Here is a 16,186-nt window from a genome sequence, read left to right as displayed (position 1 = left end):
AAAAATAATCCGACATCCCAACCTAATCCAATTTGAAATTAGAATTGAGTTTGGTTGTGAACTTAGTTGGAGTTGTCTGGATTATTGGATTTTTAACTCAACTCAATCCGACCCGACACACATGAATTTGGATAAAAACCAAAACTTTTTAAGAGAGAGGGAAGGAAAGTGAAAAGGTTGAAAGAAAATGGAGAAATAGTAAATAGTGCGTGACGCGGCTGATCGACAGCCACGAGTGTTCCGATGACAAAGGAGCGTGTGGCCCTTTGCTGTCTCCACACTCACGTGTAACGTGTGCCAGATGCCTTCATCACCCAAACTTCAACTAAAACCAATTCCAATAAAGCTACCAATGCCATCCTCATTAACAAACTACTTATCCAAATCCAAGTTCAATCCTTTTTAACGTTATAACGATGCACGGTTGAAGAAATACGATCGCGACACATGCATTTCATGAGCTTAGATACTATGCACCTCGGGGCAAAACTCTTTTATGTGAAACTCACAAGAACCTGACAAGGGTCTATTCCTAATCTTATTTTAGCTTAATTGATTAAGCCATTGCTTGGGGACAAGTTGAAAAACAAGATTGGATTGAAAAAATTGGTATTTGAGGGATTGAAAAGGTGTTCTGTTCAAAATCTTGACAAGGAAGTTTCTGAAGAAAAGAAAGGAAAAGGACAAAGCTAAATGGTAAGAGACAATCAAAGTGTTGAAAGTTTGTGTAATTTTTACATCCCTTTTTTTCTGTCTAATAAAGTTGCAAAAATGTATGAATTTGCCCCATTGCTCGCTGCTCATTGCCCACCAAACTTGCTTTGGCTTTTGCAGCCTTTTCCTTCCCCTGCTTCTTCCTTGCTGCCTTATTTTGATAATACCTCTGTGTTTTCTTTGCACTTTCTCAACAGGCTCAGCTTCAGAAAGCTTTTTGCATGGGAAAGTAGCTGATATTGTCTGTTGCTGAGGCAGCGAGCGAGCGAGAGAGCTTCTTAGAGCTTGGTTGAAAGAGGAGTAGAGGAGATTCCCCTGCATCAAGCTGCAAAATGCCACCAGTTCCTCTTGCGCCATATCCAACTCCTCCGCCGCCTTATACTCCACCTGCTAATAGTACTCACTCTCTTCATCTTAACTACATTCTAGTGTGCGTGCTCACAAAATGTGTTGATTGCCCATTTTCCATCTTTCTGGTTGGAAAATCTACTGATTTTTCTTTGCTTTCTCTCCCTCCTTTTGTATTTGTTCATCATCCATTTGAGCTTTGTTGTACACTTCACTTTCATAGCCAAATGGGTCTGCTCTTCTTGGCTTAGAATTTGGTTCTGTGAGAAATTCTGCAAGAAAGACAAGTTTTTTAAATTAGATTGAATCTGCTGTTCATAGATTAGTGTTTTGTTATTGATACTCAACTGATGTTTGAAATGTGCATTTTGTTGGTAATCAGCCGCACAGAGCCAGCTTGTGTGTTCCGGATGTAGAAACCTTTTGCTTTATCCTGTTGGGGCAACCTCTGTTTGCTGTGCAGTTTGTAATGCAGTTACCGCTGTTCCGCCGCCCGGTATACAGTTCTTCCTCCTCTTCTTTACTGTCTCCGCTTCTTAGTTTCTATTGTAAGATCTCACATCAGTTGGGGAGGAGAACGAAACATTCTTTATAAGAATAATACGGCGTTCACAAATTATGTTTGGGAATTTTGTTATTTTTCTTTTGAAGAAAGATCGGAAGTTTTAGTTCTTTTATGTGTAAAACAGGCACAGAAATGGCACAACTGGTGTGTGGAGGCTGCCATACTCTTCTCATGTACATTCATGGTGCTACCAGCGTGCAATGTTCTTGTTGTCACACCGTCAACTTAGCTTTGGAAGGTATGGAAATCTAACTATTTTAGAGAGTGATTCTTGTCATCTTGAACAAATCCTGCTAACTTCACGAAACTTGAATCATAATCACGCTAGACATCTCGAACCAGTCTTGGTAGTTTGCTGACTAGAACCATTCTGAAATGGCTTAAGTCCATTGCTAACCGATATTGTCCTTTTTGAGTTTTCTCATTTGAGGTTCACCTCAAGGTTTTTAAAACGCGTCTGAATAAGGAGAGATTTTCACACCCTTATAAAGAATGATTCGTTTTCCTTCCCAACTAATGTGGGATCTCACACGTTCCTAGCTAATTCCCATCACGAATAGCAGCATAATCGTGTGAATTGAGCGAGAAATATACACTGTTACAGCGAATCAGGTGGCGCATGTGAGCTGTGGGAACTGCCGGATGCTACTGATGTATCAGTATGGAGCACGTTCCGTGAAATGTGCAGTATGCAACTTTGTGACATCAGTTGGGGTCAGTATAAAGCTTCCATTTTGTTCAATCTTTCCACAGTCAATTCTTACTAAGCCACACATTATTGATTATGTCTTTCTTTGTAGATGTCGACAAGCGCAGTCGATCAAAAAGCCTAACAGCTAAAGTTATGGTAAACATGGTTGTCCCCGACTCGACAACTGCGGCTTTGCATCATTCGTATCGCCCTCCGCCATGTTTGATCAACTCGACAAGCGGAGGTTCCTCTCATATTCACTTGTATAGAGCTGTATTTCTGCGCGTGAACATTAAATGTCGTTTTTTTTTCTTCATCTTCACAGTGCTTGAATGATATTTGCATGGTTTAAGTAGTTTTGGGCAACATTTTATACTGTGATGAGTGTAATATAAGTGATGGATAAAGATGGAGTTTGGTTTCTTTGTGAACTGCAGAAGAGAGTCAATATGAGATATCAGCTTTTTGACTTGTCGACTGTTTGCTTCATTATCAGTACATTATGCTATTCAGTCAATTCAAATTCCAACTGACCTGAGCCATGTGAGTTCTGCTGAGTTGGGACCAAGAGAAAGAGAGAGAGAATGAAAGAATAGGACCAAACTACAACCTTTACATTTAAGTTTTGAGTTTTCTTTCAAAGTTACGTTTTGGTTCTTTCCATTTGAGACAGATTAATCTCGGAGAATATCACAAACGTGTAGTTGAAGATGTCTTAATCAATTGAGTTATACTCTGATAGACGGTTACCATTGAAAGTTAAAAACCATAGGATAAAAACCGCCAAGGACCAAAATGAAAAGTAACACAGGTGGTCCCTTTGACAGGGTCAAGTGAGCTTAGAGAGCTACGAGCATATAGTGAAAGCATCCTAAGGAAGTTAATTACACAACTATAATTGTCTCTTTTTTCACTCACATGGTGTAAGTTATCATGTCATCAGATGAATAGGGCCCCTTGGGTGCTGAGATTGTCCAATGTTTTGCCATCAAATTTTAAGCAGATCAGTACTTTTTGATACTGCAACCAAAAGTGCCTCACCCCACAANTACAAATTTTTATGACAGATCTCAGTTTTCCAGTGACGGAGGACAGAACATCAGAGACAAGCGAAATTGTTGATCCAACACCCATACATTCAATGGTGTTTGCCATTAACATAATATTCAAACATGTCTTAGAGCAAGAATATGCAAAGTTCATCAATAGTTGGGGAATTAGAGAACAATACCGTGCCTGCAAGCAAAAGGAAGGGATATGCTCTGAGCTTCGGCAGTGTGCAATATGTACTGATCCTGCAGTATTTGGATTTATTACCCGCGCCTCAAATTCATAACCATTATACAATAAAATACCATGTACCAGTACAAATCTCTACCCTTTAAATTGCTAGAATGCAATGTGATTTATCCATTAATTTCTAGGTGGGTCAATGAGGTGTGCAAATCAATCTAGATTTAGTAATCTTCATTCAGATCGACCCTTTAATGTAGCAGCTTGAATTGATCTTTCAGTTAAAATAGATGGTTTGATACGTTGTTATATAACAATCAACTTTGATTAGAACGGAACGGTACATGAGTCGCCATTGGCATACAAAAGATCATAATCATGCATGTGAAGGGGACTAAAGTGGAGACAAAACAAGGCAAGCTTGCAATAGGCACCACAGTTTTGAAGGTCAAGCATTATAACGATTTGGAGAAAGGAGTGGGGGACCTGAATTATTGAGCAGCAAAGAGTTAGTTGATAAGGGAATCTGATTTTCCATTGATTTTCCTCTTCTGCATGGAGTTCTTCAAGCTGACATTGACCTAACAACTTAGAAAGAAAGCATTAGTAAGAGGAAATGGCATATGAAAAGATGCCACTTTTTTATTCTCTCCCAGTAGACAAGAGCAAAACAGCAAAATGTGAGGTTGACAATAAGAGAGTCATTGTCCAAACACAAAAAGTAGAAAAGAGGAATGTCCAAGTCGTCTAAGTAAAAACAGAGTGTTCTTAGCCAACAAATCGAAGACAGTGTCATGAAATTGGAATAATAAGACTTGAATTTAACCATAGTCATCATATGTCAATGCTTTGTACAGTTGATTTGATCATGAATAGTCATGTCCAACCAAATTGACAGCATTTTTCCTTGCAGGAGCACCTTTTGTGTAATAATGGCACCAACTCAACCAATCAAATATCCACCAATTTCCTTCAAGGTGCTCAGGGGAAGTTTACTAATCAAAAGCATACTCTCCTTTAAAATATCTAGATTTGTCATAAACTTTCATCTTTATGCATCCTTCATTAAAAAAATTACCCAAAATAGAGATTTTTTACCTGCTATTTTATATTAGAAAAACTTGACATGAATATGGGTCAATTACTTCCCCCAAACCTCTCTACTTTCTTTCATATCTCTAGTTTATTTTAGGATCCACAACACAGACATTCTGAGTCTCACAATGTAACAAGAAATTTGAAGTTGTCATCATTGGACAGTACTTTCTTGCTCCAATTTTTACCCCTTTTTGGCCTTTTTTTCCTTACATATTTCTTGGACTGAAACTGTAGTAGTTATGAGTTCACAATGAGGGGACAAACCTACAAAAAGAGAGGGTGTGGTTAGTTCAAGAGTAGACAAACTTTCTATCGACCAAGAAAAGGCTCTTGGAGAAGCTTAGTGATGAAAGAAAATGTCAAAAAGAAAAACAGTGGTAATTACTNTAGTTCAAGAGTAGACAAACTTTCTATCGACCAAGAAAAGGCTTTTGGAGAAGCTTAGTGATGAAAGAAAATGTCAAAAAGAAAAGCAGTGGTAATTACTTTGAATCTCCTATGATATTGACAGTCAAAAACTATACAAATAAAGAAAGGATTCGAAATAAACCATTCATGTCTCAGTCCATAGATCCTCCAGGATCAATAGTTTACTCATCAGCCATAGCCAACTCCAGAGCATAGTCATCTCTCTCCTGGAAAATTGAATAAATTGTTTAACATAACCGCAAAAAAAAAAAAAACATGATTTATATTTCCTTTGTATTTTTCTTCCAATACTTCACATATCCAGTAAATTTTGATAGATTTAAGGAAGTAAAGAACTTACAATTGGCCCCCGGGCAAAATATCTTCCAAATTGAAGCCAATATACCTGCATTGTAGTGAATTTTTGTATGAAGAATGATCATAGCAANTCCAAATTGAAGCCAATATACCTGCATTGTAGTGAATTTTTGCATGAAGAATGATCATACCAACTCCAAATGTCTAATATATAAAATTAGGCAAACAAACAGAATTTGGGTTCAACTTAAGGAGTGGCAGATATTCGAAAACATACCTCATCCTCATCTTGTGTTTCTACTTCAACATCCGAGGTTGGAAAACCTACGCAAAGAAGTGCATACCCCTGCAGTGTAGAGAATAATAAGGAATATCAATTAGCAATGCAGTTATCATCCAGAAAGTTGTCAATGGTTTTACTACTGCACTAACTTCTTCCTTTGTAATCACAGGTAAGCATTTTGGTAAATAGATATACAAATTGCAGTATTCTTTTTCTTTTATCTTTTTGTATGATTTTGCCAAGAACTGCATATTCTGCTAGTGAGACCTGTAAAAGCATTCAAGGACCAGCTCTTGATTGTTCTTCCTTTTCCTATCCAGTAACCAGTAGAATACAAACTCAACTATGTTATTCCTATCCTCAATGAGCAGCAGTTGCTTCTACCATACCAAATCAGGCTCAAAATTCATAAATAGAACGAAAAGCTTCCACTTAAATCTTGACTGGAACATACTGATGCATAATCTAAGATTTTACTTCATGAAAAAAATCAAGTCTAGAATCAAGTAAAGGAATTGCCTTTGATTTCAACTCGGCAGATATTCCAAGGGCTTCAGGCTGTCTAATTTGGCCTGATTTTATTCGAACAGCACAACTAGTACAACAACCTGTCATAAAACAAATACTTTCAGAACATGATATGTACCGATAATGGAGATCAAAAGGATGCAGAAAATGGCTTCATTGCAGGGAAGAATCAGTTGAAAGAAGGGCAAGAGAGCTTTTTCATTTTGAAATGGTTTTTGTTTGGTTGTAAACTATTCGGTTATTCGGTTTTTTACACAACAGGACCATGAACCTGCACTTACATTCTTTGACAGAAACCTAATGTATGTAAATCAATGAAATGTATCAAAATTATAGATAGATTTTCTATACATGGGTGTGTATCTTTTTTCAAATCATAGCACATAATTCATCCAAAGTGATCAATGCTTACCATAGGGTACGTAATGAAACAACTTTAGGGGTAAATAAATCCACGATCTTAAGTAACTACAAATTTTTATGACAGATCTCAGTTTTCCAGTGACGGAGGACAGAACATCAGAGACAAGCGAAATTGTTGATCCAACACCCATACATTCAATGGTGTTTGCCATTAACATAATATTCAAACATGTCTTAGAGCAAGAATATGCAAAGTTCATCAATAGTTGGGGAATTAGAGAACAATACCGTGCCTGCAAGCAAAAGGAAGGGATATGCTCTGAGCTTCGGCAGTGTGCAATATGTACTGATCCTGCAGTATTTGGATTTATTACCCGCGCCTCAAATTCATAACCATTATACAATAAAATACCATGTACCAGTACACACTAAAAATGGAGGGAAAAGAAAACTTCGAATCCCCAAACTCTAAACAACTTATAGTCTAAAAAGACAGGTGAAAAACATTTAATCGATTCTACAAAGCTGAAGAAGTTGCTCAAGAAGCGAAAATTAAAAATGGTCCGTGCCATTTCTACGAGAGCAAACTNGGCATCTCAGGTAAGACCTCGTCGAGGAACTGTTCAGCTACATCTCCATCTTCATCAACCCGAAGACGTTTGGCATACCACGTCAAACCCTGATTTAAAGGAAATATATGGCAAAAATTAACACACATGCAACATGTCATCATTGCAACCTTGCAAATGACAAAAATCATCACTACACTTTCACCATAAACAAGTCCTTGTACCAATGAATGATTACAAGAAGAAGGAAAGCTTGCAAATATTAGAAACCATGTAATGACTGGAGATCATCATGAGAACAGTGCAATTCATACTAGCCAAACGAAGCAGAGTTGAGGCCTCATTCAGATGATATCCCTCAGTACCCTACTTCTTGTACTAGCAAATTCTTAGAGGAGGAACTCACCCAACTTACAACATGACATGTAGGACCGTGCAAACATATAACCATACAGATGGATAAGGTGATGATTTCAATTGGCAAATCACTTTGGTGGATAGAGAAGGAATAGCCTAAACCTTAATTTTGCATCAAAAGGTTTCTCGGTTTTAGGAACTACTCTGGAAATCATTTTGGTTGGCTATGGTTTTAGTTTTCTCTTTTTCCAGTTTCAGCTTGGTTAGAACGTAGATGTGTATAACTGGAAGTCTTCTTATAGCTAGAAGTGGCTTTAGGTTCTAATTTCTACGGAAAGTGGGTTTCTTAGTCACCAATGCCCTTGTAGACAGTCCGTGTAGGATTTGGCGTCTATTTAACATTTAATGCAGCCCATTTGAACACAGATACTATCATATGAGACTCAAAATCAATAAAACGGAAACGGAAATTACTTGCTTACGTTTATCTCTTCCTAGTTCAATTCTATTTACCCTCTATTGTTGCTTTTGCCTCTTATCTGCATGGTATTCATAGAAACAACACATAGATCTATCATATTCAATCACCCGCGCCTTCATTAGCAAGACAATCATAAGTTTTTTTTACAGTTGACAAGCATTTATAAGGGAGGAATTAGTTGAACAAAATAATGGCGAAGATTAAATACAGTTGACAAGCATTTATTATGACGAGGTTGCCAGAAAAACTTCATAAATGCCAAAAGAAAGCAATTTCGAAAAGAAGTTATGGCTACAGATAGCCTGAGCTAACATATACAAAAGTACGAAACCTTTTGCAGAAGAAAATATAATTGGCATCCACCGACAAAACCAGGAAATCCAATAATCGACGTGGTATTGGAAGCAGCAGAAAATTTGAAACTCTCATTGACCTAGTTCGAACGACGATAACAGATTTTCGGCGAAACTATGTAAAAAAAATCTCGCTCACTTTGACCATAGACTCACCGTAGAGAAAAATTACCGAATTTATTCTGAAACACAGGAAAACNATCTCATTGACCTAGTTCGAACAAAGACGATAACAGATTTTCGGCGAAACTGTGTAAAAAAAATCTCGCTCACTTTGACCATAGACTCACCGTAGAGAAAAATTACCGAATTTATTCTGAAACACAGGAAAACACAAACAATCCAGCAAACATTCGAAAATTAAAAGATAACAAAACAGATTATAGAACGAACCTGAACTCCACCATCGCCTGAACTAGAAGGAACAAGAATAGGGCCGGGTTGAGGAACATTGACAGCGACCTGGACAGGGACGCTGAAACCCCTCCGAGGACCAGTTTCCTGCATATGGACACGTTTGGGAGCCTGATTACCGGACTCAACTTCTTCGTCTTCGTGCTTGACGTCGTGAGCATCATCCTTGGAAAACCCTAGAAATCCTGCAATCTTCCTCAAGAACCGCATCTCCAGACACTGCAACGATCGAACTGATCGAATCACAGATAGAGATGGAGAGCGTGAGAAAGAAAGAAAGAAAGAAAGAAAGCGGAATTTGATGATCTGATTTCTGAATTCTGGGATCGTTGGAGATTTCCTTTTTATTATCCGTCTCCTTGTAGCTGCTTAGGCACTCGCGGTAAACTGCAACCGCGCTTAAGCCAATATCAATTTTTGTTGTTTTTAAAATATATATATATAACCTACTTTTTCGAAATTTTTAATAAATAGCTTTCAAATATGATAATTTTTTTAAAAAAATGACTAATCTATTTAAATATTTTTTCATAAATATATATTTTTTTTTTCTAGTTACAACCCAATCACTATGGTCTCTATTCTTGTCTATCAATAACAGATATTTATCATTTATCTATTATTATTTTTTATTTTTATCACTAATTATCTCTATGTCGATTATACTATCATTTTTTACGTTCTAGTAAATAATACTCTATAATATATCAATCAAGAATGACTTTTCTTTCAAATAAATTTTAAAAAAAAAAATACCAATTTCAGAACATCAACTCGTAACAATATTATCTTGAAAGAAGTATTATCATAAAATTCACAAGGTCGATCACAAACCAGCAATCAAAGAAATTCATCCAACAAAGAGTGTTCACTACAAGGCCTTGATTACAACAGAAAGGCAGCCACAAGGAATGATCTCGTTTCTCTAATGACGAAAAAATAAGCAGAAAGGAGGGAGAAAAGAATATAGAAGTTTGGCTTACATATGCTCTAACAGTATAAACATCAAATAGCTATGCTCAAAGGTGTAGGACAACAAAAACAAAAGCAACTAACATGCTCCAATGATCCATCAAAAACCACCCCCACTCTCTCCATGAACCTTCTCTTAATTGTCTTGAATAACGATGGTGTCGACGAGAATGTTTTGGTCATTCTATGTCCATCCAATCAATTTCTTTTCGTTCTTTATACTTCGTGGCTAGATCTTTGTAATTCTAACACCGGATCTCGTATGATCCAGCTTTAGTTATGTAACGAACCCATTCAACTGTGTTGTAACCACTCTTCTCCCACACCTGAAGAACAATTTGAGAATAAGGATTCATTTTGGGAAGATATTACTTGAGAATTTTCTAGTAATCAAACTTCGGGTCAGACATGTCTTAAACCCACTCACATAACTAATTTTCTGTAAACCTATTCATATGATTATCATTAATGCTAAAAAGACACTAGTAATTTCAATTTCACATAAACATATGGTGAGAAATTACGTCTAGCATGCCCACCAGTGATATTGAGACTGACAAATTAAAAAGCCAGTCTAATGTTTGAATGCTCCCACCTCAAGTATTCCTTTAAAGATTCTATCAGATCCGCTCAAAAGAAACATTCTTCCGACTATTATCATGCCATACACAAAATTGTTGCATCATGCATTATATTTATATACATATTGTACATCACATGCATGGACTGCTCTGTTACCGAGTAGTAAAAGAAAAAAAAAAAACAAATACCTTAAGGAAACGGACACGTAAACCAGATGCGGTGAACATGGGAACCTGATACCCAAAAGGATAAATAAATATGTCACCACCAACATAATGATGAAACAGAGAAGAGAAATTAAAAACCTAATTCACAGGAACATCTGAACCATGTTTCAAATGGGAAACCGCTCCCAGTGGTAGCGTTTTAGAATCTTTTATATATATATATATATGAAACTGTTAAGATGACAATATTTTAGAATGTTGTTGTTTCTTCTTTTTTGCCTTTCAAATTTTTAGAAAATAAATCCATCTACGCATCATTTCTAAAATAGTATGCTAGGGTTAAATCATTGAGAACCTGAAACTCCATCTGAATTGGTGGCCGTGTCCAAGGTTTCCTTTCCGTCACTGTAGAAATCAGCTCAATTTCTGCACTCATGGTTGGTTCTGTTTGTCCAGGAAATTTTCTGATCCTATAGTTAACACAATTAGAAAGTTAAGCCACAATTGCAAATCATTAAACATGAGACTCAACATAATATACTCATTCAAAAGAAGATTAAGATTTTGTGAGAAAATGGGAAGCACTCTTAAAATATCAGTGTAGAGTTTCTTAATTAATTTTAGAGGTGGAATTCTAGATNACTCTTAAAATATCATAGTGTAGAGTTTCTTAATTAATTTTAGAGGTGGAATTCTAGATTTGAAGACTATCAATTGGGATCTATCGAAAACAACTGTAGATAATATGAAGAGGACGATGTAAATCCAACCTAATTGCACAAATATAAGAGTATGCATGTATGAAGTGCATATATAATGAAAAAGAAAAGAAGCAACTAAACAAGCACGTGATAAGTAAAACAAAAATGATTCCGGAAAGCTATGTGAAATGGAGATTACACCTTATGAAACTAAGGCCAAAATATGTCCCNTGGAATATATAATGAAAAAGAAAAGTTGCAACTAAACAAGCACGTGATAAGTAAAACAAAAATGATTCCGGAAAGCTATGTGAAATGGAGATTACACCTTATGAAACTAAGGCCAAAATATGTCCCGTGAGAATAGTCAAGGATCACAAAGATGATTAACTGCACAAATATCTATCTACGAAGTGCAAGGATTTGAACAGGTATTTGACAGAAGAAAAAACCAGAAATTCACTGAGCACACTTAAAGCTAAAGAATACACTCACTTCCACACAATGCAATCAATAGAGGCATTGTACTTGGCTCGACCCGATGTCACTTGAAAATTAGTTTTAGCTGTCTGTTTTGGAACAGGAACTTTAATGACCANATGAGCACATTTAAAGCTAAAGAACACACTCACTTCCACACAATGCAATCAATAGAGGCATTGTACTTGGCTCGACCCGATGTCACTTGAAAATTAGTTTTAGCTGTCTGTTTTGGAACAGGAACTTTAATGACCACGCCAAGAGCAAACATTTTTGCACCAAAGACACTCTTCACCTGAAGGCCAGTTAAGAATGGACTTAAAAAGAAATATAGAACTTGGTATGATTAAGATAATGAAATTTAGAGAACCACAAACCTTAACATTAACTTCCATACGTGTCCTACCAAGCTCCTTAATTGTTGGGAGTACTCGAAATGGAAGATTAACACCCTCAGTAATACGATATCTGCATCAAAAGAAGATATGAACATTATATTAGATAATAGGAGAAGAAATTTGTTGTATGTATGAGAGAATAAACATGAAAATCGAATAAACTCTCAGTATGCATCCAAACAAAAATTAATCCTTTTCCCCTACCAACCTTCTTTAAATATGATGGGGTCCTTTGTCCTTCCCTCCGCAGGAGGTAATATATAAGGCGGATAATTTTTTTGTACAAGATGCACACTAAAAGTTCTTTATGGGCACAACTAATAACTCCCACACTCACATACTGATAACAAATATAATAATAACCATAAAATAAGTGCAAAAGCAATCAAGTACAAAAATGTATGAAATCTAAAAGAGCGCCAATCAAGGAAAACTATTCAACATCAAATAATAAGAGAAATGGATGTCCAGATATCAACAAGGAAATTCTTCAACTTGACGACACAGACAGAGTAGAAGAGTTTTTCACCTCCTTTTAGAACAATTGAACTATATTCCTTAGAAGTGACTTACACACTAATAACATGCTTGAACATGACATGATGAAGCAATAAACATTACTGTGAAAGAACTCCATACTTCAAAAAAATGAAGATAGTATACTCTATAATGGTAATAACTAAAGATAATGCAAGCTAGATGTTCAAAAAAAATTAAAAGGAAAAGCTAAGTAAAGAATAAAAAACTTGAACTATTAAGAATCTCAACTTTAAACAGCAGAGGAGACAGAATTAAATATAAAGATATTCAAGCTTACTTCATCAATTCAAATTCCCCATCGGGTGGTACAAAGCTGACTGTCTTCTCTGAGTTAAACCTCGTCAAATTTACACATTGATGAAAAGTAACATCATCAAGCTCAATTGTTTTACCACTGCAAAATAAATCATAAAACAAAAAATGAATACCTTTTTAAATGAAATTATAACCGGGGGTTCATTAACTCTAAAATATAGTAACAGTTCTAGACCAATGAAATATCACAATATAAAGAAGCGTGTGAAACCAAAATCCCTTCTTGAATTCTATGATATTCCATGTGTGCTTCTCAGCTGTTGGAAACATGTAAGAAAGACCTAAGCCAAATTATTCTTCACCACCACAATTCAAAAAATGAGAAAAGTGGAATCACTCAACTGCTTGTAATTATATTTTGCTCCTTAAAGAAGTTCAGGAAAATAGCAAGAATTAATTGCACAAGACAGCGTAGTAGTTTTTTTCTTTTGCCTTGTCCTTGACTCACCAGAATACAACAAATACACGATCAATAAATAACATCAAATCTAGAGTATAAGCGTCTTTTCTCTTAAAAGAATAANTTCTTTTCCCTTGTCCTTGACTCACCAGTATACAACAAATACACGATCAAATAAATAACATCAAATCTAGAGTATAAGCGTCTTTTCTCTTAAAAGAATAATAAATAATTAAAAAGAGAAAGCAAGAAGAAAATGGACTAAATTATTTTTAAAAATACCTTTATTCTTTTAAATTTTTTAGTATTACCATTGATCTTTCATAAATATTTCAAAACTACTCTTGGAGTAGAAAACTCACTAGAATGTTCAGCAAAAAAATCGATGTATGCAAATGTCATTCTNTAAGAAGAAAATGGGCTAAATTATTTTTAAAAATACCTTTATTCTTTTAAATCTTTTAATATTACCATTGATCTTTCATAAATATTTCAAAACTACTCTTGGAGTAGAAAACTCATTAGAATGTTCAGCAAAAAAATCGATGTATGCAAATGTCATTCTTTTAGACTTAATCCAAACAAGCGTTCTGGTCACTGTCACATTGTTTTAGATGAAACAGAAAGAGTTAATGATGCTAAGTAAATAAACTAGTTTAAAAATAAAAAATAAAAAATAAATAAAAAAAAGTAGCCTTAGACGGCTGAGATAAATCAATAAATCATATGGTTGTAGAGTATCATTCAAGTCTTCCATGAAAAATTACCTTTTAGTTGGACGGGCCTTCAACTGCGACTCTTTCTCAAGGCCAATCTTATCATTTAAACCCAACTTTAAATCAGGCATTCCAGAAAGAAAGCACTTCATAAGAATCTTCCCAGTTACATCACAACGCAAAACACTACCTATAATCACCAACAGTTTATAAGGTTCCACAAGAGGTATGTAATAACTCAGGAACTTTGAAAGCCATTATCTACCTTTTGAAGACATAAGAAGGTTTACACTTTCAACAATATCCAAAAAGACCTGCAGAGAGAATGTTCAGAATTCAGTTCGTTTCTCTAATCATGCAAGGAAAAAAGAAAGAATCATCATTCACCTCATTCTTTTTATATACAAGGCCTTCCCTTCGCCAACCAACAGCACCTGTAACTTGTAAAGTTGCATTCGGGACAGGTTTATCTGCAGGCTTTTTTACCATAGGGTGCAAAAAAAGGAAAATAAAAAGACATCAAAAAACATCAAATTTAAACAGACATTTATTCCTCTTTAAAACAACATTTTTACTTTAACTAGAAGAGAAAGATTTAATGATTGAGAGAAACTTCACGATGTTACAGTGTATGACTAATCCTCTTAAGAAATACAAATGGACAGAAAATTATTAAGGGTGAGATGGATGTAGAAAGAAATTGTAAGATACAGAAAAGTTACAGCTATGCACCATTAACATGCTCAAAATCTGGCTTATACCGCTAGGTTGTTGGAGAATATGTATATATTAGCTAACCTTGGATGAGAATGGTGAGCGAACTCCTTCTTGAGTGATATATAGTTTCAGAATTTCAGGCGAGAGGTTTTGTGGATAACCAAAATCCATTATTTCTGCCAATTGCAAGGGAGATATCAAATTTCATGACAGAAACGCGTCTAAGTTTTCATTGAGAAAAATGTAAGAATACAAAGAGGTGTAGCAAGAATTAGTTCATCAAGATGTTTGAGAATATAAGTAGCATGGATGACAGTAAATGTTCGTGCTAAACACTTCAACCACAATAAGCAAGAACGGAAATAACCATCAAGGCATCACATACCATCCAAAAGCTCGTAAATAAGAACAAAATTGTTTCGAATTGCATCTTCATCAAAAGCCCCACCAAAATAAGATTTGAACAGCGCAACAGCCTGTAAGCAAACTCCATCATAAGTTCCATAAAAATAATATGTTTCCTTCTTTTTCTTTTTCTTTTTCTTTTTCTTTTCTTTTCTTTTTATGGGAAACACACGTTAAATAACATAAAAAGGAAAAACACAGCCTAAAGGCCTTAGGGATGAGAGGTCCCTAAGCTAATCCAGACAGTAAAAAATAAAGGGCATTCAATCTAGATTGATGAGCATGAGCTACATATTACAAAAAGAATGGGTTAACACAGTTCAAGTGTAGACAATGAACTGTACATTCTCACACGCATACACACGCGCGCGTGCACACATATATATATTTGTGCGTGTGTGTGTGTGTTCCCTTCATTATTTGGCTATAATTGTTTTCATTGAAATTTAGCTACTTGAGCAAAATAGAGTTCATAGTTTATATTCTAAAAGCGGACGCTAAATAAATTTTTAAAAAGGCAGCTAAATATAAACTCAAAAATAGTTCATATTCTGGAAAATAATATTTCACCAAAGCATAAAATCGTAAGGAAGATGCTAAGTACCTCAACAACAAACTTGAATGCACAAGCTACATTTGCATTGCTGCTAACAACAATCACAATGTATACGTTGCTAATTCTCATGTAAAAGAAAGAGCAACCACCGATCTGCCGCACAGGACAAGTGCCAAGTTCTTTGGTTTGCATTATATGTGTTCGGAAGGCATCCACCATATTTCCCCTGAGAGAATTTATAAATGTAAAAAAAGAAAAACATATTGAAACATATATTCAACAGAGCATAAAAATTGCATCCGTAAGCTTAAATAAGCAATATTCCATCCATGCGACAATATTCTCCTATAGATGTTAGAGACAATAGAATAACCAAACATCTTTGAAATTATTACTGAATACCATAATTTCAAAAGCTTTAACAGTTATTTTGGCTTACCACAGATCCTTTCTATCTCATACAGTACGTGGATCACATAATACTTTTTCTAAAAGGGGTTTTCTACGGAGTTCA

The 16,186-nt window shown here is 35.5% G+C and overlaps 4 protein-coding genes across 5 annotated transcripts; 1 reads left to right on the top strand and 3 right to left on the bottom strand.

Moving 5' to 3' along the window:
• The first annotated feature begins 562 nt into the window (after nucleotides 1-562).
• Nucleotides 563-2,791, top strand: LOC111795417 (protein LOL1-like). Its single transcript, XM_023677830.1, has 6 exons — nucleotides 563-696; nucleotides 912-1,110; nucleotides 1,445-1,558; nucleotides 1,752-1,865; nucleotides 2,232-2,341; nucleotides 2,428-2,791. The coding sequence occupies exons 2-6, from the start codon at nucleotides 1,047-1,049 to the stop codon at nucleotides 2,458-2,460; spliced, it is 435 nt and encodes a 144-aa protein (XP_023533598.1). The 5' UTR covers nucleotides 563-696; nucleotides 912-1,046; the 3' UTR covers nucleotides 2,461-2,791.
• Nucleotides 2,792-4,345: 1,554 nt separating this feature from the next.
• Nucleotides 4,346-6,910, bottom strand: LOC111794970 (ferredoxin-2-like; the record flags this gene model as incomplete). Its single annotated transcript, XM_023677190.1, has 6 exons — nucleotides 4,346-4,913; nucleotides 5,200-5,284; nucleotides 5,419-5,463; nucleotides 5,653-5,721; nucleotides 6,178-6,266; nucleotides 6,838-6,910. Coding segments are annotated over 5 exons (321 nt in total), but the record flags the coding sequence as incomplete, so codon positions are not given.
• Nucleotides 6,911-7,123: 213 nt separating this feature from the next.
• Nucleotides 7,124-9,115, bottom strand: LOC111794969. The gene is made up of 2 exons (XM_023677189.1): nucleotides 8,703-9,115; nucleotides 7,124-7,228 (listed from the first exon to the last, which is right to left on the bottom strand). Exons 1-2 carry the CDS (start codon nucleotides 8,931-8,933, stop codon nucleotides 7,124-7,126), a joined length of 336 nt encoding a protein of 111 aa, XP_023532957.1. The 5' UTR covers nucleotides 8,934-9,115.
• Nucleotides 9,116-9,508: 393 nt separating this feature from the next.
• LOC111795412 (AP-2 complex subunit mu) lies at nucleotides 9,509-15,898 on the bottom strand (the record flags this gene model as incomplete). Of its 2 annotated transcripts, XM_023677823.1 has the most annotated exon segments (13): nucleotides 9,509-10,021; nucleotides 10,466-10,510; nucleotides 10,800-10,914; nucleotides 11,641-11,741; nucleotides 11,879-11,920; nucleotides 12,003-12,093; nucleotides 12,841-12,957; nucleotides 14,046-14,184; nucleotides 14,260-14,308; nucleotides 14,382-14,471; nucleotides 14,793-14,887; nucleotides 15,097-15,187; nucleotides 15,721-15,898. In XM_023677823.1, coding segments are annotated over 13 exon segments (1,234 nt in total), but the record flags the coding sequence as incomplete, so codon positions are not given.
• Between the last annotated feature and the right edge of the window lie 288 nt (nucleotides 15,899-16,186).

The sequence above is a fragment of the Cucurbita pepo genome, chromosome LG05 (genome assembly GCF_002806865.2).
Source record: "Cucurbita pepo subsp. pepo cultivar mu-cu-16 chromosome LG05, ASM280686v2, whole genome shotgun sequence".
In the NCBI taxonomy this organism is placed as follows: Eukaryota; Viridiplantae; Streptophyta; class Magnoliopsida; order Cucurbitales; family Cucurbitaceae; genus Cucurbita; species Cucurbita pepo.
This window is presented reverse-complemented; position numbering and strand designations above follow the sequence as displayed.